This window comes from Fusarium keratoplasticum, chromosome 4 (assembly GCF_025433545.1).
Source record: "Fusarium keratoplasticum isolate Fu6.1 chromosome 4, whole genome shotgun sequence".
Taxonomy (NCBI): Eukaryota; Fungi; Ascomycota; class Sordariomycetes; order Hypocreales; family Nectriaceae; genus Fusarium; species Fusarium keratoplasticum.
Window position 1 is genome coordinate 5,230,373 of NC_070532.1, and position 23,906 is coordinate 5,254,278.

Below are 23,906 nucleotides of genomic sequence, written 5' to 3' on the forward strand. Positions count from 1 at the left end.
TCATGTCCATCGCGCGAGTGCCTCATTTCCATCTTAGCCTTGCTCATCTGACACCTTGTCTCGTTTGATCTCGTCTTCCACAAAATCCAGAAAGTCAGCCCCCAGGTCTGGCGGCAATTGCGTCTCTGAATGCCGGGCGTCCATGGCAAGGGTAACGATATTGGGATGGTCATAGTGTTCAAGGACCCAGTTGCCACCATCCTTCTTGGAGCCCCATATAGAAGTTTTTTCATACCTCAACTGCCGGCACGCATTGAGGATACCATTGTGATCCACAGGGCCATTTTGACGGTGCCAGGCTAAAGATTCGATCATGCAATCGAATACACATTCCGATGACGGAGCCGCAAAGAGCGTATCGGGCGGTGGTCCAAAGATAGACTTGCCCAGCTCACGACCAACGGCGATATCGAGTAAAAACCAAAATCGTGGCTCAGTTTGGGAATCCAAGTTGATATAGTCTTCCATACCCTTGCCTGTGTTGAAGTTCATTTCGAATTTGGGATCGGGTGCCTGCCGGGCTGCATTGGCCTTGGTGAAGAGGACAAACTCAAGTTTGCGTGCTGGACAGGGCAAAGAGTGATGGCTGATGATTTCAGAGAGGTGACGGTAATCGGATATCGGCTCATGTATGATTGCATAGACATCAACGTCACTGATGCCAGGTTGGTATGCGCTGTACCCAGCCGAACCGAAAAGATGGACGGCCAAGAGGTTGTCTTTTAGTTCGTCATGGAGTCGGTGGACCAGTTGCTGCGAATATTGATCCAACTGACTGTGGCCTGATTCTGCCGACTTTGCCTCGTCTTGGTCTGAATCCCGAAGGGGATCGGCCATTCTCTATAGACGGGAAGGGTGAACCCTTCCGAGATAGATGTAGGACGAGGATCAGATGGATTGTGAGTGATTACAGGTCAAAGATAGATACGAGAATGGGGAAATTGGGTTGTCGACGTTTGATGACGTATTCAGAGGAGGTTGTGATTCATTGCTGACCATTATGTAAGGGGGTTAACGCCGGCCTCTCATTGGGCCTTCGGCGTCATCATGTGTGCCCATGGAAGACCTCGGGCATTGGCCGCCGGTGGTGAGAGCCTCGGAAAGAGGGTTAAAAGAAGCTTCGCTATCTAGATAGTGCAAGAACTTGAAAATACAATCATGTTTCAGTAGACTAAAGACTGCAAATTGCTGTCGCACCTGACTTAGGAAGCACGCTTGCGAATGGCCTCCAACAAGACCTTGCCGATGACTCCAGCACTGGGAGGATTCTGCCCAGTGATCAGGTTCTCACTCTTGCCGCTGGTAACGACCTTGACGCCAAAAAGCTGATCGGCCTTTTCGTACTGGCCTCCATGTTCCTGCAGCTTGTCCTCAAGCAAGAAAGGCATTGCATCGGTGAATTTGTATGCCTCTTCTTCGGCATTGGAGAAACCTGTGACTACCTGGCCATCGACCATGTAGGTTCCATCCGATAGCTTGACATTGGCCAAGGCAGCCGGTCCGTGGCAAACGGCTGAGACTAGCTTGCCGGACTCGTAAAACTCGCGAACTAGAGCATGAGACGTGCCATCCACAGCAAGGTCGAACATGGCTGGATAGATTTGTTAGCGCCTCATTGTGATTCAGGAAAAAGTACACGTACGTCCGTGGCCACCGACGAAGAAGATACCGGCATACTCATCAGACTTGCCAAGAAAGCTCTCAAGCTTCTGCGTGTTCTTCCAAACATGCTCCTTCTCTTTGAGAAAGACTTGGCAGGCTTCATCATTCTTGACATCCTCAATTGAATATGGGTCAACAGGAGCTTCGCCTCCCTTAGGTGAAGCTACAACGAGGTCCACATGGGGAGCTAGGTCGTTGTATGGGTGAACCAACTCGGGGAGATACCAACCTGTCTTCATGTTGGCCCGTGTGGGAAGGACATCCTGAGATGTAAGGACGACAAGAAGTTTCTGTCTGGTAGACATGATGTAGATAGAAAAGGAGTAACGAAGATACTGGGTGTGTCGTTTTCGTAGCTTTGGGACTTAGATAATGTATTCTAGAGTTAGAGGATGCCTTTTATGCGGAAGCCATTTTTCGGACTTATCACGACTGCCGAAAAGCAACCAAGTTACTGTGTCTTAACGCCGAAAAGGCCCTTCATGCGCCCTGCCCCTACCTACCTTGTAATACGAAGTGTCGGCTGATAATGTCAAACCTTAATCCCAAAGGTTCGAAATAAGTTAGTTGTTGATTACATTTACCTCCGCTAACTCCGTGGTCGAAGAAGTAACTCGAAACTGTTGACACAGGCAGCTCATGCATAAAGACTCGGTAGCTTCTTGTCAATGTTCTGTCTATTGAAAGTACAAACCATTCTTCAGCATTGCCAGCTTTACTGTTACATCACGAAAGCAAATTTGGATTTCTCCACTTCTCCTCCTACTCAAACCGCCCTCAAAATCACTGCCAACATGGCCTTCACCATCACCGTCCTCTTTCCCAATGAACCCGATGCCAAATACGACTTCGATTACTACGTTTCTAACCACATGCCTCTAATTCAGGAGCGCTGGGGCAAATACGGCGTCAAGAGCTGGTCGGCAACGCAATTTACTAGTGGATTGGATGGTTCACCAAGTCCCTACGCCTTCGGATCCGTCGTCGAATGGGAAAATGCGGACCAAGTCAAGACTGCCTTTGAGGGACCTGAAGCCGCCGAGATCATGGGAGATGTCGCCAACTTTAGCAACAAGCAGGCCCTTTTCCTTCTGGGCCGAGTCGCACACTGAGCCCTTGCACGATTGCTGCAGGTTTAGGAACTATTTGAGAGCTTTGTTTACTGTGTTAGTATTGAGGCTCAACCGAAAGTCTGGATCAGATGTTTGCGAGGATTTGAAGTCAGTCGTTGGAAAAGGGTCGTTATGGGTCTTGATGCTTGCATACTCTGTGCCATGATCAATACTCATGTAGATAAATGCAAGATACTTGATTAGGCTATGGACTCTCTGGTCTGATACGTGGCATGAGGTGCTGAGAAACTGTGCAGTAGATTTTCCTGACAATCTCGTTACTCGTGTCGAAAGCATCGGTGCTGTGAGTTCAAAGGCCTCAATGACTTGTAGGATTAGATGGCACTACGCATGACGTAGAATGCTCGAGACAAGTCCATATATGTCCGCAGATTCCATCAGGATTGGCCATGTGCGGGAACCTTTGTGATTTTACCCATTCGATCGAACCCACAACACGGCCAGAGTCGTCTGAGGCATCGTTTGCATCTTGCATGATAACGTATGCTTCCCAATGCGCGCGGTCTGTAGGTGGGTAGTTGGAACACACTTTCACTGTCGATAGACATGAGCGCTTTCCCCTCATTCTTCGATCTGTATCTCCACTTTCCACGAAGCTGATGTGAGCAGCCAGTGCTGTATGGACAACCTAATACGGAGTAACTCTTACGGTGTTTCATGGGGTCGGGCCTCGATGCCGTTATGTTTTGCTAATTGTGTCTTGTTGTAACGGATAACCTATTTTGAGAGGGCCTTGATGATGAGAAGAAGAGCTTTGTAAGCTATAAATAAATATGTATGCCTAATGTACAATACTAGCAGCTATCTCAGAAAGAAACAAGATTCACCCTCAAACTATATAAACCATTGCATCCAGAAGCCAGTCTAGGAAACAACCATGTCCACCTTCCAAGCCCGTAGAATGACAATCCACTCTGTATGGGCTCAAATATGTCGCGCCGTCTCTCCAGATCGGCCCTTTAAGCCTTCAGAGACCTCATGCGGCGAGCATGGAAGCCGGAAGAGCATCCGCGGCCAGAGCCGGTCGAGGGGCTGGCTGATCCGGCATCAGTGTCGAAACCAGTGGCATTAGGAGCAGGGGCAGCAGAAGTGGCAGCAGGAGCGGTAGTATCGTCCTGGGCGGAAGTAGGGGCAGGAGTATCGACAGGAGCAGAGCCAGAGTCCGACTCGCCACCGGCGACGGTCTCGGTAACATCGCCAGTGGCGCCATCAGCAGTACCACGGATGGTGCCACCAGGAATGACATCAGGACCAGGGGCGACGGGGTATGAGGTGGAAGATCCCCAAAGGCTGAAGTTGACAGCCTCGTCGGACTCCTTGTAGACACCGGGAATCTTGACGCTCTGGCCGGGCATGCTGGTGGCGCTGTTGCCAGCAACCTCAATCTGGGCGCAGGCATAGTAGAACTCGGCCTCGCCGCCGTGGGCGCCATGGAGACCAATGTGCTCGCCACGGACGAGGTACTGGCCATCGGGGATGGATGAAGGCACGTTGAACCAAACTTGGTCCTCCATCCAGGTGCACCAAGCATCAGTGCGCAGCGACTCAGCGCTTCCAGCCTTGCAAATCAGGGTCTGGTGGATCTTGTACCAGTCACCGCTGCCGTCACTGCTGGCGGCATTATCGACGGGGCTGACATAGACCTGGGAAGGTCCGGGGTGTGCCATGCCGGTACCACCGTATGCCATCTTCAGGCCAACCTTGTCGCCAGCCTTGACCTTGAAGACCTGTGCAGCAGGGACGGCTCCCTTGTTGCAGGAGAAGTCGGCGTCGAGAGGAGTGATGGAGCCGGAAGGAGGGTTCTTGAACTTGGTGGGCATGTAGCCGTTCTGGTGCTTGCGAATGTAGGTGTTGGCGGTTCCCTCGAGGGCATCGTTGACAACAAGCTGGTCAAAGGTGTAGTGACCGTAGACGGAGGCGATGGAGGCCAGGACGGCAGAAGCGACGGAGAACTTCATGGTTGCTGGAGTTGGTAGTTGAAGTGAGTGGTTGTTACTTGAAGAGAATGCTGAAGTAAGGAAGTTGGCAGTAAAAGAGTGAATTGAATAGAGACTAGCTCTGAGAAACGAATGAATGAAACGAGGAAGCGATAGCGAGGAATGAAGATTTCTGATGTAGAGGGACAGCCGTGTCTTTTATATTATGATTCCTTCCACCCGCTCTACGACGTCATGCCATTCACAATGGGTCTAAGGATAAGCATGTTTCAAAGATGGAATACCAAGAACTGCCGGTGGACGAAGCCGCTGGTCTTCCCCGGTGTTTTCGGCTAATCAGACGAATTACCAGTTTGGAAGTTCAGCTTGGCACCGTGCCCCCGCTCCTCTAAATGTTCCTTAATTTAGGGACAGGGCACCCTCGTGGAGCTCTTCAGCCTCTTGCATCAGGTGCTGGGGCCGTTAGCTCGGCGGATCTAAATTCCACTACTGAGGACCCTTGCGCACATTCCGACACTTCTTGGCCCGAGACGCTGGGAATGGAGTCAACTTTAGCGAGGTCTAGACCAAATGTCAGTGCGTTGACAGGGGGAGGAGCATGTGATGGTCTTCAACGACATGTATTGAGGAATTACGAAGTTCGATAGACTGGCCAAGATTGAACAATTCCAGCAGATGATTGCCGTGATGGCACTTTGAGTACTTTATGAAGGGTTGCCTCAAAGATCCTCCAGATGCTGACTGAGGTGTCAAAGGTAGTTAGTTAATCTGGCACGTGGAACTCCTGTTGATGTCTCCACGTTGCCGCTGAAAGTCGAAAGCCTATCATTCGGTGACCGCCACCTGCCAGATAAGTCAGCCGTTACTCATGATTGTTTGTTTCAGCAGTCCACGCACCTGAGACAGGGGTCAGGATGGCTTGTTGAGAATCTCACCCCCTATGTTCTTTGGGAACAAAACTCAACATCGATCTTCGGTGTTCTTTTGAAGCAGGTCACTCAAGGTGATTCTACGAGGTCTCTGCTTGTTTGCACTCATGCGGACAGAGGAAGGATAGCTTCTAATACTACTGGGCCTCTCCTTGATCATTGATCAAGGCGATTGTGTGCCGAGAGATTGCTGAGAGCCCTGGGTCTTTTCCATTTGTAAAGAACCTACCCCATAGAAGAAAATGGCCTGACGTAAACCACCACTGATTCTGCCCCAGCAGTAAAATGGCGCATCCTGATCATCGTAAACACTACACTTCATCCTCGGCTATTGCAATCAAGGTCGAAAATACCGGTACACCGCAATTTCGGCATCAAGCCACTCGACAGGGACCCAGATTGGAGCCAAAGGATCCCCGAAGTGGCCCTCCAAGTTAAGCTTACTGGCTTTACGCAACAATCAGTGCTTGTACCAGCATAAGTCTAGTGCTGCTCTCAGTACGTCTCAGGCTGTTGGACCACCACAGAGATACTTGGCCTTGTGAAGCCTTACTATACTTGCTGAAAAGCTAGAGTCCTGCGAAGATCCCCAAGATGAGACTCAGGGGGCAAGTAAATACTGCACTAAAAACTCTTGCACAGCACGGGATTGACCTTTACAATGCTTCGTGGATTACTAGAGCCCAGCTAGGAGGGAGCCATGCTATTTGTCTCTCCAGGAGGCATGGCTTCCTCTTTCCATCAAAGAAAATATTTACTCCAAAAACTACTATATACGAAGAAAAAATGGTGTGGAATGCGAACTATAGTTGTTCACTCCTGAAATGCTTTCAAGCCATCCTAAAATGTAGCCACAGGATACACGCCAGAAGCATTCTGCTAGGTGCTTCGCGTTTACCTGAGGGCCTGAACAACAGCGTCGTAGGCAGGCTTGGGCGAGTAGTTGTTGTCGAAGAGGAGAGGGTTCTTGCCGGTGCGCCACGAGTCCTGGTCACGAACACCCCAGACGGTGATGCCGACGCACTTGGGGACGTTGAGACAGGCCTTGGTGACTGTGGCGTAGTCGTTGGCAGGGGCGCTGGCGATGTCAAGCTCGGTGATGGCAACCTCAGAGACACCAGAGCCGGCAAGAGCCTGGAGAGCGCCCTGGATGTTGGAAGCGGCACCTGGGTCAAGGTGAGTCTGGGAGCCGATGCCATCGATAGGGATACCGGCGGCGCGCCACTTCTTGACGTGAGCGACCATGCCAGTGGTGACCTTGGCAGCGTTGGCCGAGTCGAGGCTGAAGTCGTTGATGTACAGCTTGGCGTTGGGATCAGCAGCCCTGGCGGCCCTGAAGGCAATGCCAACAAAGTCCTCGCCGAGAACGCGGGAGAAGACCGAGTCACGGAGACGACCGTCCCATTCGAAGATTTCGTTGACGACATCCTGCTTTAGTTAGTCGACTATCTCAGGCTAATTTGATTAGTTGAATGCGTGCTCACCCAGGCGTAGATCTTGCCCTTGTAGCGGCCAGCAACCGTCTTGATGTGGTTCTCAATGACCTGAGTCAGGGTGTTGCGGTCGTTGATGTTCTGAACCCACTGAGGCAGCTGAGAGTGCCAAAGAAGGGTATGGCCTCGGACTTTGAGGCCGTTCTGCTGGGCAAAGTTGACAACCTGGTCGGCGCCAGCAAAGTTGAACTGGCCACGCTGGGGTTCGGTGGCATCCCATTTCATGCTGTTCTCAGCGGTAACCTGGCCAAAGTTTGCCTTGATGACGGCATTGTTCTTCTGGTTACTGAGAAGGTTGGGATCGGTGATGGTGCCGTAGTACTTTTTGCCCTTGTTGATGATGAGCTTGTTGATGCTGTTCGGGGACTGACGGGGCTCGATGTTGGCGGGGGCGGCCGCGACCAGCGAGGCTGCGAAGAGGAAAGAGGAGAACTTCATTGTGAGTTGCTGATAGTTTGAGAGAATGAAAGAAAGACAAGAAAGAACGAAAGAAAGCGATATCCTGTAGTATGGAGAGCGAATGTGTGAGGAATGGAGAGAAAAGGAGAGAAAAGTTGATCGTGAGTGGGTGAAAAGTGCCAAGAAGAGGAGGACGGAGCAGGACATTATACACCAACTCCGGTGATGCAAAATTTGTATGCTATTCGGCATCACCAGTGTATCATCCGGAGGAGCACGGTCCGTTTTTTTTTTGGTGTTCGTTTGGAATTAACCCTGATCTCATTGGAGGAACAATACAACGGAGCCTCACGTTTCATTTCTACCACCTGGACCAGGGGTTATCTGCCTCAACTGGATCCCGAGCTTCCGGAAACATGGGGCCATCATCGCCGAATTTGACCCCTGGTTTTCGTTTATAAACGTGCTTGGCGTATTTCCTCTCCACAATTGGGGTCGATAACGACGTATTTCGTTCTTCGCTATCTTGCCCTGAACGAGGAACCCTGTTTAAAGAATCACCAAGTTCACAAGGAGGAACTTTTTAAAAGTGGTTACAACTGAAACCAACGCCACATGCTGTAGTTTTTATTGGCCGCTGATCCGTATATTCTTCACTTGTCTCCTCTCGCGCACCTCTCCCTCGACACCCCTCTATAGCTTTACCGGCGACAGTAGGAGGCTGCCTCTTGCCTAGTAACTGGATCGCGCTATTCCTTGCCGGCATTGAGAGATGCCAAGCGGGATCAATCTGCTCAAAACATCCTGCCGCGTTGTGGCGCTATGAATGCTTCTTCGCTACCCTCACCTGAATTGGATTGTTTGGCGAAGAACTCGGTGGGGCCTCATATCCTTCAGCTGTTTCAGAACCTCGTTCACTGCGTAGGTGTTTCAGCCCACCTACGGACATGGCATCAGCTTTCCAACTGATATCCGCTCTGAATCGGATGTTCGGCAATCACCTCGGTCTGGTTTGACAGGGTGGAATCCCGCTAAACTGGCGAGGCAGCCAGTACGTCTGTAAATATTGTTAGCCTTTGGAGGCCGCTGTAAATCTCGAACCGTTCTACACGTGCAGATGATCTCAGCATGTTAATTAAACAACATACGTGCCGTCCAAGCCGTGAAACCTGAAGTAATTAAAGTCAATTCTAGTCGGTTACGAGTCTGCTCACTTGCTTCCAATTTATCCATGTTAGACACGCGGCGTGATGCGATGATACTGAATGCTACAAATGTATAATAGAAGTCTGTCTGGTTTCTCTGTATCGGCTTGTTTCTCAAGTTCTTTCGCGCATCGCAATCGATTTTGCTTGATTCTTTTCATTAAATCGCTCTTTACTTTCCATCTTCCTATTCGAAATGCAGTTCAACAAGTTGTTGCCCTTCCTTGTCACGGCGCTGGCGTCCGTGTCCGAAGTCGTTGATGCTTCTGCTTGTCGGCACCAGAAGCCAAACACTGCTGTTTCCCATGTCGATCCTGTCACCAAACTTCCCCATTCGACTCTTTCTACCGTCGCCAAATCCAAGGCCACTAGCACGTCTGTTACCAAGGCTGTTGTGAAGCCTGCAGCCCCCACTGCTTCTTCAGCCACTGCTTCTTCAGCCCCTTCTTCTGAGGAGGCCTCTACCTCTGAAGTCTTCACGGGCTTGGGAACTCGATATGGCCTGTCCGATGGCTGTACCGAGGAAGACTGCTGGCAAAGCGGTGCCTGCAGCTTTGTCGACTACGATTTGCCCTCGGGTCTGGATGGTTCTACCTGTGTCTCGGATGATATCTGGGACAATGGTGCTAACTGCGGCGGTTGCATTTCCGTCACTTACAAAGGCGTCACCTTGAAGATCATGGTGAGAATTGGTTCTATTTTTGGCCTTTCCGTCCTTTTGTGAAGATACAAAATTCTAACTCTGTCCTAGGTAACCAACAGGACTGGCGGAAATGCTACTCATCTCGATATGACCCCATCGACCTGGTCGAAGCTCACCAAGGGTTATTCCGGAGGTGGAGTTGACGGCATTGAATGGGAATGGATCAAATGCCCTCTACCCGAGTCGTCCTCTCTTCAAATTCACATGCACAAGGGAGCCTCCAAGTACTGGTTCGCTGCTACTATTGAGAACGCTCTTCTTCGGACGAAGAAGGTTGAAGTCAGCAGTGACAAGGGCAAGACCTGGCAAGTCTGCACCCTTCATGATCCCAACATGTATATTCTTGACGACAAGACCCTTCCTGATGACACCGCCTACGTCCGTGTTACCGACATCAACGATGGCCAGGTTGTTGTGAAGGATGTTGTGCTCAAGTCTGGTGTGGTGACCAAGGCTACCTAGGAGTTTCAAGGTTAGGTTGGGGACCTAGGAGGTCGAGATGAGGGGCTTAGTGTTGAGTTGGTTCGGAATGCAGTGCAATTTCTTTCTTGTATTATTTACTATTTATTTATATACATAACCAGTGCGTGATAGGTAGTTAATTTCAGCAAGACTACCTATTTAATCGACATTAGATACTTGAACCAAGCAATTGACTTGTCATCCTTGACATCGGCTTCAATATCCTCAGCGTCTTGGTGTCCTTGATCTGCCTGAAGGGCATGTTCATCGCGAAAAATTACTCAATCACTTCTAGTGTACGCCCTTGAAGCTCCGAGATGTAGAAGTAGTGGAAGAACACGACAAGCACGGGGATCGAATCATAGATGAAGTCAAGCTTTGCGATGATCGTTGGGACGAAGAAGAGGCCATATGGGATCTGCCATGACGCATTGCTTAGGATGTCGCTATGTGCACGAGTAATAATGCTTACAAGAAGACCGCCAAGCCATACTTCCGATCAGTACCCACCTCGAGTGGCCCTATCTTTAGAGGGCCTTGGCCAGATCGCGGGGAAAGGACTCACGGTCTTCTGGCTCAGTTATCCCACCAAGGGCCGGGCCTCAACTATATTAAATAACGCAACATAAACTACCATTTACATGACAGGGAGATCCGATATGACCACCCACCGCAACCCTTGCTCTTCCAATGGTCTGGGTCTTTGTAGCACACAATCCCGCTGACGCCATCACAATACAACTGGCCTACCGTATAAGGCGAACCAATATAGTAACATTCTTTGCCATATATCTTGTCATTGTTCGTAACCAAAGTCGGGTACTCGGCGTCGTCAGGATCATTGGGACTGATCTGCGCGCTTCGGGAATACTTGCCCGTTAGGTCGCAGTGATCCTTGGGTTGCTTCCCTTGCAAGGGGTACTCGGTGATGCCCCACATCCTCTTGTTACCATGTACATTCCTCTGGAAAATGGTGATCTTGTGCTTCTTCTCCGAGGTATCAAAGTCGTTGCAACCATTTAGCCACGCCGCAATGGCACCAGTCTTGGGATCGACAGGAATGTAGTCCGCGCGGCCGGTCGATGAAAGAGTCCCGTACCGAACGTTGGTACCGGAGGTTCCGACTCCGCCAGCGATCTCGCCAGCTTCCCGCCAGGTAGGCTTGTTGGGGTAGTCGTTGTACCAGACCTTGACACGGCCGTCGAGTTTGCGCGTCCAGACGTGATCTGCCTTGCCATCGCCGTTGAGGTCGATAAAGTCGATTTCATCGGGCGACTGGTTTATGCCGGAGGCATCTGCCTCTGGAAGTGGCTTGTACCTGTCGCCTGTGTGCTCAGGGTGGTAGACGTTTCGGTAGATGGTGGTGCCGCCGTTGTCTTTGAGGTATATGTAGTCATCGCGCTGAAGAGAAGTTAGTATACTGGTTTATAGCGGATTTGGAGACCGGGTATCTTACGCCGTCGCCATCAATATCGGCAATTCTGACCCTCTTGCCGGGTCCGAGACCAGAGGCTATGGTGCCGATAGGCTTGAACTTCCAGCCATACTCGGACCCCTTGTCTTCACCCACATTCAAGTAGGCCTTGAGCATACCGGTTTTGTCATCCAGGTCCAGGTAGTCGTCAAGCCCATCCCTTGTGTCACGTCAGTCAACTAAAAATCCAACGTATAACAGGGCCCAAGGAATTACCCATTGATATCACCAAAAACAACTTGATGGGCCGGTGCCGCACCAGAAGCAATGGCCTTACCACCGTTCAGTGGCTTCCAAGCCCAACCCAGGGAGTCACCGTCATCTACCCCTGCATTGAGACTACACGCCAAGGTTAGATTAGTGAAGGCTGTTGGTAATCAGTCAACTTACTAGACAGTTGGAGCCCCCGACTTGGGATCCAGCCAGATGTAGTCATCGATCTGGGATGCACGATTAGAATGATGCCCAAAGAATTTCGTAGAGTGATCACTCACCCCATCGCCATCAATGTCCGCAAAGCGTAGACCATCGATTGTCATGGAGTCATCTGTCGTCCCCCGATTATACCATACAGACAGGGCGCCATTCTTGCCGACGTAGACGTAGTCGTCTTTGCCATCCCCGTCCATGTCGGCCAGCCTGATGGTGCTAGGGTCCTTCTTGATGCCATCTGCGATAGTCTTGGGTTCGCCTTGGTTGATAAAGAGAGGCACGCCTTCTCTGTTCGTGGGCTGGTTGAGAAAGCCAGTGAGACCACCGTCTTCGTCCCAGATCAGATAGTCTATCACTTGTTAGTTGCATACGGCAGGGTGCCCTACGAGACTCTTACCGTCTCGGCCATCACCGTTCATCTAATGAGAAAGTCAGTTCAGACCGCACGTGGTCATTGGGCAAGGGAAAACTCACATCAGCGAATACCAAGTTAGACAAGTTCCGCACAGCGCCCGTTGCAATACCACCCATGGCATGGAAGAGTACATCTTGTCCTCCAGGCGACCCAGTGTTCATGTGGTGTTTCAAGGATCCCCCTTCACCAATGTACACATAGTCAGCCCTTCCGTCACCATTTACATCAGGGAATCGCAAAGTTTCAAGATTGGCATGTGGAACACCTGAGGCGATCTCGCCTCCAGGTACAAACCTCCAGCCGTTGACCCAGTTATCGTCGGGGCCGTAGTTCCACCAGACCCGAACTGAGCCATTATCTGGATCAACAACGAGATAGTCGTCCATCTGATCAAAGGTTAGCCATGATATGAGTCAATCAACTTGATACTCACACCGTCTCCATTCATATCCTATGAAATGTTAGCTTAGTCTAGTTGAGAAGTCATGGAGATCTTACCGCAAGGAAGATGGTCTTTGCCGGGCCCACACCACTGCCGATAATGCTGTTGTTGTTGCCTGCGGGAGACCATGGCTTGGGCAGGTTGTTCAGCCAGCATCTGATCTCTCCGGTCTTGGGATGGATCCAAACGTAGTCTTATCACGTTGGTTAGCACAGCCGAAGACAAAAGAGGACCTGCCAATGTTCAACTTACCGGCCTTTCCGTCGCCGTTCATGTCATGGAGACGGACATAGCGAGTGTCCCACCCCAGTCCCTCAGCAACCTCTCCCTCGGCAACCCAGTTCTTGTGGTACTTCCAGTCACCATTGTGGCCCACGTTGCCTTGAGCAATCTTTCCCGCACCTTTCCAGATGGGGCTTTTATTGCAGGCAGTCCAACTCTTCCCCCCCTTTGCTGACTGAGCCGCATAAGCAACGGTTTCCTTCGAGGTAACCTGGATGGGGCTCTTCCCCCAGTCGGGAGCAGGGATGTTCTTGTCAATGCCGCCGTTGTTGCCGCTTCCGCCGCTGTTTGGGTCGGGCCCGACGGGCTGCTTGATCCAGCTGGTGGGGATCTGGTGGATGAAGCTGTACCAATAGTCGCCCATGAGCTTGTATCCTGAATTCGTGGGATGAATACAATCCTGCAGATCGCTTGTCTTGAAGGTGGTGAAGTCGACTGCGAGCACGTGGTGACCATCCTCCCTTCGTGACTTGACAACATCAGGAATGAGTTTCTGGAACTCTTTCGTTGCTGGACTCTGCTTCTCGTCGCAGGTGTTGATGATCATCGCAACTAAGATGGTCGCGTCTGGGCACTCCTTGATCATCTTGTCAACTAGCTTGCCTAGTCGATCAGCAGCTCCCTTGGGGTCGTTCCCTTCTTTGGAGATGCCGCGGTTCGGGTTCATGTCGTTCGTCCCCGCTGCCAAGAGGATGATATTGGGTCGTTGCTTCAATGACGGATCGACATGGTCAGAGATGTACTGAATGGTCTTTCCAGACCAAGCCGCCTGTTGTTTCTCGGTTAGCGGTGTCGCGTTGCTCCGCAGAGGTCACTTACGTAGTAACCATCACTCATCGTGCCGGATGATTCTGTGCCAGCAAAGACGACTTCATCATCTGGGCCTGATGTCAGCATACAACATATCGTGTCGGACTAATGTATGTTCCTACCAGACAAGTCCTTTTTAAGCTGACCTCGGTAGCCGTTGCCGTCCCCGCCATTCCTGTCGCTCAAGTACCCGACAGTGATGGAATCGCCCACCGGAAGAATCCGCAGCTTCGTGCCTTTCTTTACAGACTCCCCAGCTTCGGTTTCCTTGTAATTCAGAACGACATCCGTGTCAGGCAGATCAAGGGAGCAAGAGCCAGAACTCTCATCCTCCATAGGCACAGTATCTTGCCCGTCCTCTTTCGCCCGGTGATTCGACATGTGAAAAAGGACAAGGTTCGCGATGAGCTTGTGCAGCAGAATCTGAGGGTGAAAGATGCGCCCATACCTGCAAGTCTCGCGGTCAGTTCTCAGCTTCTTTCCTGAGTTTCGAGCTCTTACCCGTCAGGTATCACATTAGATACACTGTCTTCGTCGATATCCAGAGCCGAGACTGTCTCGATGTTTTCTGACTTGCCGCCATCGTCTATAAGACGATCATGTCTGAATTCGGCACTATCATCAACGTACTGCATCGCTTGTGAAAGTATGTTCATCTCAGCGGCGAAGGTTCCGTTGTGGTAGCTGCCTGTTCCTCGCTTCCAGGGATACTTGCCCCACGGATCCAGGGTGTTGAGCTCGTAGAACATCAATTCTGGCCTGTGATGCTCAGTATGTTTCATCTTTGTTATACACCCAACCGAGACTTACCTCGTGTTGCTATCCACGGTTGATTCGTCGACGCCGGGCTCGCAGAAGCGCCCGTTAAAGTCTCCGACAAGCTCGTCGTAATCAACAAACTTGACCTTGTCACCCGCCCGTGCAACAGCCGCCTCCTAGTGACAGCTGTTTAGAAGAAGGCCACATGAAAGAGAAGCGAGATACTAGACTTACCAGCTGTTTATTCATGAGGTCAACGAGAAAGTTCATCCAACGACGGTTGCTAGCTTTCAGAGTGATGACATCTTGCAATCGGCTGTAAGCTTTCTGTGCTGAATAGTCAGCCGGGGCACTGCGGTACGTCAAAGGCCAAAACGTACAAAAATCCATACTGTCCAGCTCACTTTGTTGCACGCCGTGTCGTAGTCAGTCCCGAAGAATTTTGCGTAACTGTTGGATTCGTCAGCCACTAGTCCACGGAGCGAGGTGGAAACATACCCAGTATAGTATATCATACCACTGAGGAACAAGGCAGTTAGTGCTAGTCCGCGAAAGGAAGGGGGTCGTCAAAGGTTCACTTACTCTGGCGACAACTTCTTCTTGGCGGCCTCAATCATAATGTCGAGTCTCTTTCCAAACTCGTCACTGCGGATGATGCTTTCTGATACTTTCAGCTGTCCTTCGCATCCACGGGAATATTTGTTCCAGTCCCACGCGTTAGCCCACTTGTCGCCCTTCCAGCTTGCAATCTTCCCAATGAACCACTGGGCATCGCTAAACGCTAGCCATTGGAAAACGCATTGGTTGAGAATGTTGACAAGCTCCGCATCGTTGCCACCTAGAATAGATAAGCTAGAATACCATTAGTGAACTATAGGGGCAACAAACCAGCAGAGAGAAGAATGACTTGCTGGCCTGAGTCGACCGCAGGAATCTGGTCATCAATCACGTCCTGGACTACTGCCCCGGAACACGACTCGAACTGAAATTTTCTCTTGGTTGAATCGCCAAGCCTTCCGTCCTGGTTGACAAGATATGGGTATGAATGATCATATCGAGCGCAATCGGAATCTTGATCAATCATTAGCATCATTCGTCATGCCAAGACAAAGAAGGTACTCACCACCTGGGCCCTGCAGTCTGTCACCAGCCCCTATCCCGGCCGAATACGAGTCTCCAATAGCTGCAATCTTTTTGATCGAAGAGAGGTCATCAAAGTAAAAGTCGTCATCCGTAGCCCTTGAGAACAAACTCGACATGGGTATTGATCCAATATCTCCCAACGCTGGGCGAGCGACTGCTGTACCAGAAGTGGCAATCAGAGCGAAACAATGAAAGAACGTATTGAACTTCATGATGAGCCAGTTACTCTGGAAAGCGAATAAAGGATAGTCGGCCCGGCATGGCAGATAAAAACAGGATGCATACTTTTCCGAGGCACTTTAATAATCTGTCTGCATCTAAGCTATCCTGTACCGAACACTTTACAGGGGGACGGATCCTGAACAGGTAACCCGCGAACCATATTGGGTTCGGGAGTCGACGGGCCTAATTCGGGCCAAGTGACGCATAGAACAATGATCCTGCGTCATATTATCTATAGATAACCAACAGATACTGCACAAGACTGGAGCTGTGTTGGTGAGGGTGGGCCATGTTATGTTGGTAGAGGGAATAGGGGAATACGAGAAAGTACAAGGGGCTAAAACTTCAGCCCCCTTCAACCGTTGATCTATTTCCTCAAGTTAGGTGAAGGCTCAGGACACCAGGGCAGTGCTCATATCCATTCATGCGACAGGTATGTCTAAATTAGACAAAGGATCAGTTCATGCACAGCACCAACCCACAGCCCTGTTTCATCGCCATGCTGCCGCTTGTTGTTGGTCGTTGGCTTCGGTTGTTGGTTGTGGGCTGTTGGTTGTTGGTTGTTGGTAGTTGGTTGTTGGTTGTTGGTTGTTGGTCGTATCCACGGTGGCCCCTACACGGAACGCCCGGGCGGTTCTTCGCAACCGGTAATTGGTTCGTTAACCAGATAGATCGCCAGACATGTCCCATATTTAACCTGTAACGTGGTCCACATGGGACCGAGTCAAATATATTGCATTTCCCCGAAGCCCGTGCCCAACAGCCCACAAGGATACTGATGGCTGTGCACTTGACGAGGGCGTGTTTCATCTACAGCGTTGGGTCTTTCGGCCTCGGAAGTCGAATCACCATTCTAGATCCAGGTTGGATGTACTCCCTTCTTGATGGTTCTACCGTCTCTCCCTCGGTGAAACTAGTTGCTATCATGATTGCTTATATTGCCGTCCATTAGTATTTCTTGACCACTCCGGTCAGTACCGTCCTTTCGTATCACACCCTTTCCTCGTAGCACCAAGCTTGCTTCATTTTCACAATGGCGGGCTTGACCTTTTGCCACCCCTTGATACTCCTTTTTCTGCTCCTTGCCTTCAGTCAATTCCTCGAAGCAGTCGACTTTTCCAGACCGCGTCAACCGAGGGGTGATCTGAAAGTCCGGCTCGACTATGCCCTGGCAACAAATGGGGGGCGGACCAAGAACGTCAGAAACGATGGCGCACACAAATGGGTCTTTTCTTCTTATCTCGTCTTCAATGAGCCGGTATCTTCGATCACCTCGGGTCAGCTCAGACAAATAGTATCTGACGCGATCGACGAGATGGCCGAAGACATCATGCAATACAGACCAAGAGAGGATTTCAGAAGCGGGAGGCCTCAACGCCTTCCCGGGGTTATGACGATCATGGCCTTCGACAACGAAATCATTCTCGCCTCGTCACAGAAGGGGTCGGCTGCGTTTCTCAATAGTCGCCCCAATAATCCTGTCAGCGAGACCCTAGACCTCTGTCAGACAATTTGGAGAGATCGAGTTCTCGCTCAAGACCCCGAAGACGAAGAAAAAGCAGGCCAAGACCATCTCAATGAGCGTAAATGTGGCGAGGTTTCGACCTTCTTTCAGTATTATCAGATACATGACAAGAAGATAGCCGATCTAGACCCACAGGCCCGAGTGACAACAGTCATCCGAACAGGAAGGCCTGGCGACGTGGGTCACAGAATCATCCCGGGGTGTGGAACAGTTCAAAACTCAAACCCCCCTGAGGACCGTGATGTAAGCCAAATCCTGGACATACGAGTAGAGCCTAGCTGTTCTCTAACGTTATCATAGGATGCTTGGGGATGTAACTTATTGGTAAGGCATGCAAACATCGATGTCGACTATTTCTTAAATGACGTTGAGCCGGAACCATACAAGTTGGACGAGATAGCGGGAGGCATCAAGAAAATCGGCCAGATCCAGATGCATCCCTGCAATGCGGATAAGAAGGTATTATGGAGTGTGGGTGGTGATCTTTGAGGGCTCTCGTCAGGAGTTTTCTGAAGGTTGGTGCTTGAAAAGATCAAGGAGGCTTGGATTATGGTGTTTTTGGATTCGGTTTTACTGCCGGCATATGTTAATGACTGTGGTCTTTATTATCGTGGCTGATGGCTGCTTTTGGAAGCGTCACCAAGGTCACAATGGAGGCCTGGATGTTATGGACCTTTAGTTAGGATATATCTGATGCGAATCGATACTTAGTCGTGCAGCTCTCATTACGGGATTTCTCGACTATGAATTTTGCCTATTCCGAATCCCAGTCTTAATAAAATCCTTCCTGGAATCCATAACCTCAAGGTTGAATTGAACACTTAGGGCTTCTATATCCCTCAAGTACTCACTCGGCTCTCTATTTAGGCAGTAGGATCCCGAGACCGTCATATTCTTCAAGCATCCCATTCTGGATAGCGCTCCGTTCTCCAGCTCCGACCTTAGTGCAGATATGATCATTTCATCATCCCACTCGTTGCTATCAACCTCAAATAAATCCCCGGGAAGTGCAAGATTCTCGACATTGGGAGGGAGATTGAAATCGATCCGGCCGGGGGGAGACTCCGTCATGCCCATCAGAAAGAGCCACGGAATGTTCATTCGTTTTAGCTTGTGCAGCTGGGAAAGCTGGCCCAGCGAGCCCTGGAAGGTGATGTCAGGTGGATCGTATTCTCCCATCGATAACGCCGGCTGTGTTTCTCCCGTGATGGTCAACTCGGTTAGCGTGTCCCTGAGTACCGCCAATGCTGCCGCCATCGTATCCAACTTGACGACGCGGTTGCTGACTTTTGGGTCCATATCAGCCTGGTAGAACCAGTTATACTGTAACTTCCGTAGGCTTTTAAGAGCAGACAACAATGGCTCGAGGCGGGTTTCCCTTATCCGATCCAACTCGAGGGAAGTCAGCAACAGCGGATTCGGCGGGGTTGAACATGGCCAAGAAAACTCGATCGGGTTATCGATGCAGACTGATAGGTGTTCGATATTGGGCAAGTAGAATAGGCTTAAGGCGTCCAGCGTGTTTTCTGGGTCGAGAAAGTGGTCTGTATCGACCCTAGGTGCCAGCTCGACGTGCTTCAGTGACTCATAGACGGGCAGTCGTGGCGGAAAGCCGTCCATGGCAGTCTTGCAGAGGGCTGATTTGAATACCAGTCCGATGTATTTGATCTCGTTGGTCCAGTTGCAAGAGAGGGAGAGCCATTCCAAGTTCGGTAATAGACTTAAAAGAAATGCTACAACGGCATTGGGTGACCCAGATTGGGCCTCATGGACCCAAGAACCGGTGTTTTCTTCCACTCCTGCGGAATCAGCGGCTCTAGAAAGCTTTTCGGCCTGGAGTAACACGATATTCGGCAGTGCAGCGGGATTCTGAGCGATCCACTGACGTGACGGTTGAAGAAACCCTTCACCGTCAAGTTTCAGGCGTCGAATGTAGCTTCCTAGTTCCGGTCTTTCGAGGATAGTTCGTAGGAGCAGCACGATAGTTGGGTGGTCTTGGAGTGTCCATGTCATCCTGATCGATGAGTAGATGAGCGGTTCGGTGAGATGGCGCAAGCCCTTGCTGGTCATGGATAAGGCGGACAAGTCGCATAAGGGCAGTAATTCAGCGATGGCAAGCTGCACCTCTGTTGGAAAGTCGAGAATGCCCATAATTGCAGAGTTCAAACAAAATGAGATATTTCTCTTGGAAATAGGTAGAAGTGCAAGGACTAGACGCAACCAACAGAGTAAGGTTGGTTTATTTATGTTAACAGCCCGCATAACGGAGAAATCGCTGTACCGAGGCTTAATGCATAAAAAACCTAAAAACTGGATATAAGGATCGAACGGTGGTTTCGCATATATTACCAACCCTTTTCAGAACAAATGCCTTAGATGTACCTACATTACTGACGTTTCTCTGCTGGTGGTTCGAGGGCTTAACGTTACTTGTTATGCTTGTTAGGTGCACGTGATTATTCTGACAGCCAGGGGCTTTAGTCTCGGAGAAATACCCAGCTCGCTACGAATTAAACCGCGGGATGGCCAGATATAGATATGGCAAGGTATTTCTCCGGAGGGACTCATCCATGGCATAGACATTTTACATGATAAATACCATCCCATCAGATGGTCTAAAGATATGAAAACTCATGAACCTTGACTCACATCATCGTCACTCGTGATTCTCCCCCAACGAAAAAGAACCTTGTGTGCACAACCGCTCAGTGCCACCATGGTCACCACCGAGATCCCGTACCTTCGAGCTACGCCCGATTCAGCCCAGCTGATCGTCAAGGGCCAGCCCTTTCTTATGCTTCCGTTAGAGCTGCACAATTCGTCCTTGTCTTCAGAAGAGTATATGGAGATAGTATGGGACAACCTGAAGGATTGCAACTTCAACACCGTTCTAAAGAGCGTTACCTAGGAGATGATCGAGCCCGAGGAGGGCAAGTTCAATTCCGCAGAACTCGACACAGCTATCCTGGCCGCCCGCAAACGTGGTCTTCACCTCGTGGTGCTGTGGTTTGGCAGCTACAAGAACGGCACCAGCTCATACGTTTCAGGCTGGATCAAGACGAACCCCAGTCGATTCCAGCGCGCAAAGATCTTCGATCAGGATGGCAAGTTGAAGGTGACCGAAGTCCTCTCGCCCTTCTGCCAAGCCTGTTGGGAGGCCGACGCAAAAGCTTTTGCCGCCCTGATGCGACACATCAAAGAGTTCGACGCTGCACACAGCACCGTACTCATGACTCAGGTGGAAAACGAGTGCGGTCTTCTGGGAGACTCTCGAGATCGTTCCGACCTGGCCAACGAAGCCTTTCAGAAGCCCATCCCCGCTGACCTCTTGGCATATCTCAAGGGGAAGAACCAGCTCCACCCCGAGTTCGAGAGGAAGTGGTCCAAATTTAAAGAGGCTGTTGCTGCTGACAGTCCTGTGAGCTGGGCTCAGGCTTTCGGCTCAAGCATCTTTGGAGACGAGATTTTTATGACAAATGCTCTGTCCTCATACGTGGGCAAGGTTGCTGAAGCTGACAAGAAGGAATATCCCCTCCCATTCTTTGTCAACGTCTGGATGAACACTGAAGACGCTTCTCTTGTGGACCTTGGAGAGACTGGCGGCAAGCTCGATCTCCCAGCGGTGGCTGGTGGTGGATATAAGCCTGGCGTTTACCCGTCGGGTGGCCCCTGTCCTCACACACTCGACTTTTGGAGGTACAACGCGCCAGCCATCGACTTTGTCTCTCCCGATATTTACCTACAAGATTATGAGTGGGTATGTAAGCTGTATCGCTACGACAACCAGCCACTCTTCATTCCCGAGCAGCGAGCCGACGGCCGAGGTGCACGTCGCGCCTGGTTGGCCGATGGCACCTACAGCAGTCTGGGGTGTTCTCCTTTTGGTGTCGATGACGTGCCGGCGTCAGAGAGCGACTTCACCAAGCCTTACGAAATCTTCTCCAAGATGAGCAAGCACATTCTCGCGGCCCAGGCCGCTGAGCCCAACAGCACATTCGGCTTCTACTTTGACCCCCTTACAGATAGCTATAAGGACAAGTGGGAGGACAAGTGGGAGCACACATTCGGCAAGTTCAAGCTGAACATCACCCGCTCCATAGCCTTTGGGGAACCGGCGCCTGCCTATGGTATGATCATACACCGTGGCAACGGCCGCTTCCTCTTCATCGGCCAGGGCTACCAGGTCACATTCGAGAGCGTAGACCCGTCCACTGTGTACACGGGCGTTCTAGAGTTTTTTGAGCTGTTGGTGGATAACGATGGCAACCTCACGCGAAGCCGGACACCGAACGGAGATGAGCGTATGGGTGGAGAACTCGCCATCATGCCGAGTGAGAAGCCAGCCTAGTCTTGGTTCCCGCAAGAACTTACCCTGCCGAGTCTGTTGCGTATAGCATCTAGTTAGTTAGTTGATTGGTCTTCTCTGAGGAGAATAGTTTGACGTGGGATGTCATTTTGGTAATACTCGATGAGAAAGAGACTTGATCCCCCTTTTCCGTTCCGACTATTCCACGTGATCCACGCGATGGAAGTAGCATGATGTGATGTGCACCTATTGATCCTACATACTAACCACTTAGTTAGCCTCGTCACGCGGGCAGTAACAACTGTCTCTACTGGTGAGGTTCTCCATTGCCCAGAACGACCAGTCAGTCCATGGCCCTCGAGATGAGATATAACAAAAGAGAAATGATGCCTAGAACAGGTACGATGGATGAACGTACGTTTGTTGGCTGAACGTCGGATATTAACAAATAGCACGCGAAAAGGAACGATACTTGCGCTCCAATAGCGTTAAATCAAGGCAAACTAATGGTACCGTTCAGCCTCCTTCGGCGAAATTGGCCAAAAATATCCTCGCGGGGGCGAGCAGCGCTCGGCGAATCTATCTCAAAACAGACTAGACAATGTCATCCCCATGTTCCCGCAGCTCTCAGCCGACAATTTTCTAGTCACGCTCTGAAGCCCCCGACTACCGGCAATTCTCCATGTGTCAAGCGGGCCAATGGTGCAATGATGGTCCCGGTTTTACGGTCACGGCCTCGATCCCTTCGTATGACCCGACCACGCTTTACCCTGGATGAGAGAATCCGGGGATGTCTCCACTTTCTGTATGAATATCGGCGTTGACGAGCTTTCTTTCGTTATGCCGTTGGATTAGGCCCTATATGGTGGCTCTGAGGGTGGTTATGTGCATTTAATAGTTCTTCCAACACCTACCGGGAGCCTTAACACATCTGAAGGGATAATAAATGGCGAGGAGGCAAAGCTAAAGCTATGTACGCATCTTCCGACGCCTAAAGTGAAACTTTATTCCGAAAGGCGCTCTTGTTGCGCTTTCAGCCAAATAATCGAAGCCGGCTCATCGCATACAGTGTTAAACCATAAATATCTCTCCCATCGGGGATGGATCACTTCCCATGCTGTGTCTCGTGCAACCTTTTCAATGATTTTGATATATGAGACTTGAAGCTTTGTGAGCCTTGCGGCGATTCCGCCTATAACCATGGCCCAAGTTAAAAAATCAACGACACGCAGGTCTTCTATAGGGTCTTTTCGCTGTATAACTTGGATCAAGCATAAAACTCTGGTCGAGTGGCGTAACTTGGTTCCTGTATGTGGGGGAGTTGGAAGAAGGACCATATCGTGGTAGAGAAGGGTGCAAAGTCGGCATATCTCATGAAGGATAGTAGTAGTATCAATATCCGGCTGCTGGTCCAGGTCGCTTTGAGACATGGCCAATGGAATGTAGGGAGGCAGTGACAGAATGGCATGTGATGCCCAATCGCAGTTATTAGCCAACACATCAAGGGAATCCGGTGCTCCAGGTCCGCGGCGGCAATAATGGTCAAGGGCCACAGTTACTTCTGCCATGACTTCGAGGATCTTGACCATCTTGGGTTCCAGATAGGCAGCCGTGGGCAAAGATGCATCAGAGCTTGTCCGGAAGCACTCGCCTAAGGTCTTGAGCTTTTGATGAGCTTCCAAATCCGGGGCCCATAGACCTTCTTGAACCATTGGCTTCAGCTGGCGCAAACATGGGTACCTAGGGGGAGTGTCTAGCCGCGCATTGTAAAGCATATCGAGGCTAACAAAATGGAGATTAGCAGACAGCATTCCGCCGAGATGGGATGTTCGATGTACCGTGGGAATTCATGGACTTACATGGGCAAAACGAAGCCAAAGGCATGCTGGTCGATATTTGATATTCCACCTTTCTGGTCGACGATGTAATAAATGGCATTCATATGCTCCTTGCCAGGCTGCAACCGGCCGTAGACATGCATGTGGCGGTATGTAGCAAAGGGCGACAACGGGTGCGGCTCCGGTTCGTCTGAAAAGTTGATGCTACCATGGATAGCAAGGACAAAGATGGCGAGAAGATCGCTATTCGTGAATTCTCTAGCAGAACCGGATTGGTGCTGCTCGATAAGAGATCGAACAGCTCTAATAGCCTGGATCTTCCACTTCAGTCCCAT

The 23,906-nt window shown here is 50.6% G+C and overlaps 10 protein-coding genes and 1 pseudogene across 11 annotated transcripts, besides 1 other annotated feature; 4 read left to right on the forward strand and 7 right to left on the reverse strand.

Annotated features, from left to right (window-relative positions):
• Positions 1-33: 33 nt before the first annotated feature.
• Positions 34-837, reverse strand: NCS57_00663800 (uncharacterized protein; the record flags this gene model as incomplete). The annotated part of the gene is made up of 1 exon (XM_053056521.1): positions 34-837. One exon carries the CDS (start codon positions 835-837, stop codon positions 34-36), a length of 804 nt encoding a protein of 267 aa, XP_052915476.1.
• Positions 838-1,202: 365 nt separating this feature from the next.
• On the reverse strand, positions 1,203-2,018 carry NCS57_00663900 (annotated as a pseudogene). The gene is made up of 2 exons: positions 1,643-2,018; positions 1,203-1,591 (listed from the first exon to the last, which is right to left on the reverse strand).
• Positions 1,203-2,018: a sequence feature.
• A 438-nt stretch (positions 2,019-2,456) lies between these two features.
• NCS57_00664000 (uncharacterized protein) lies at positions 2,457-2,774 on the forward strand (the record flags this gene model as incomplete). Its single annotated transcript, XM_053056522.1, has 1 exon — positions 2,457-2,774. The coding sequence occupies one exon, from the start codon at positions 2,457-2,459 to the stop codon at positions 2,772-2,774; it is 318 nt and encodes a 105-aa protein (XP_052915477.1).
• A 980-nt stretch (positions 2,775-3,754) lies between these two features.
• Positions 3,755-4,753, reverse strand: NCS57_00664100 (uncharacterized protein; the record flags this gene model as incomplete). Its single annotated transcript, XM_053056523.1, has 1 exon — positions 3,755-4,753. The coding sequence occupies one exon, from the start codon at positions 4,751-4,753 to the stop codon at positions 3,755-3,757; it is 999 nt and encodes a 332-aa protein (XP_052915478.1).
• A 1,802-nt stretch (positions 4,754-6,555) lies between these two features.
• On the reverse strand, positions 6,556-7,592 carry NCS57_00664200 (Beta-xylanase; the record flags this gene model as incomplete). Its single annotated transcript, XM_053056524.1, has 2 exons — positions 6,556-7,089; positions 7,146-7,592. The coding sequence occupies 2 exons, from the start codon at positions 7,590-7,592 to the stop codon at positions 6,556-6,558; spliced, it is 981 nt and encodes a 326-aa protein (XP_052915479.1).
• Positions 7,593-8,954: 1,362 nt separating this feature from the next.
• Positions 8,955-9,923, forward strand: NCS57_00664300 (uncharacterized protein; the record flags this gene model as incomplete). Its single annotated transcript, XM_053056525.1, has 2 exons — positions 8,955-9,440; positions 9,510-9,923. 2 exons carry the CDS (start codon positions 8,955-8,957, stop codon positions 9,921-9,923), a joined length of 900 nt encoding a protein of 299 aa, XP_052915480.1.
• A 630-nt stretch (positions 9,924-10,553) lies between these two features.
• On the reverse strand, positions 10,554-15,892 carry NCS57_00664400 (SGNH-hydro domain-containing protein; the record flags this gene model as incomplete). The annotated part of the gene is made up of 20 exons (XM_053056526.1): positions 10,554-11,324; positions 11,380-11,557; positions 11,614-11,736; positions 11,788-11,837; positions 11,892-12,178; positions 12,227-12,248; positions 12,304-12,630; positions 12,678-12,695; positions 12,743-12,879; positions 12,939-13,737; positions 13,788-13,846; positions 13,901-14,226; positions 14,280-14,537; positions 14,589-14,713; positions 14,772-14,864; positions 14,918-14,987; positions 15,036-15,056; positions 15,120-15,375; positions 15,426-15,608; positions 15,661-15,892. The coding sequence occupies 20 exons, from the start codon at positions 15,890-15,892 to the stop codon at positions 10,554-10,556; spliced, it is 4,335 nt and encodes a 1,444-aa protein (XP_052915481.1).
• A 1,409-nt stretch (positions 15,893-17,301) lies between these two features.
• On the forward strand, positions 17,302-17,916 carry NCS57_00664500 (uncharacterized protein; the record flags this gene model as incomplete). Its single annotated transcript, XM_053056527.1, has 2 exons — positions 17,302-17,670; positions 17,728-17,916. 2 exons carry the CDS (start codon positions 17,302-17,304, stop codon positions 17,914-17,916), a joined length of 558 nt encoding a protein of 185 aa, XP_052915482.1.
• Positions 17,917-18,168: 252 nt separating this feature from the next.
• On the reverse strand, positions 18,169-19,578 carry NCS57_00664600 (F-box domain-containing protein; the record flags this gene model as incomplete). The annotated part of the gene is made up of 1 exon (XM_053056528.1): positions 18,169-19,578. The coding sequence occupies one exon, from the start codon at positions 19,576-19,578 to the stop codon at positions 18,169-18,171; it is 1,410 nt and encodes a 469-aa protein (XP_052915483.1).
• A 565-nt stretch (positions 19,579-20,143) lies between these two features.
• NCS57_00664700 (uncharacterized protein) lies at positions 20,144-21,775 on the forward strand (the record flags this gene model as incomplete). Its single annotated transcript, XM_053056529.1, has 2 exons — positions 20,144-20,278; positions 20,336-21,775. The coding sequence occupies 2 exons, from the start codon at positions 20,144-20,146 to the stop codon at positions 21,773-21,775; spliced, it is 1,575 nt and encodes a 524-aa protein (XP_052915484.1).
• A 962-nt stretch (positions 21,776-22,737) lies between these two features.
• NCS57_00664800 (uncharacterized protein) lies at positions 22,738-23,906 on the reverse strand (the record flags this gene model as incomplete). The annotated part of the gene is made up of 2 exons (XM_053056530.1): positions 22,738-23,515; positions 23,593-23,906. The coding sequence occupies 2 exons, from the start codon at positions 23,904-23,906 to the stop codon at positions 22,738-22,740; spliced, it is 1,092 nt and encodes a 363-aa protein (XP_052915485.1).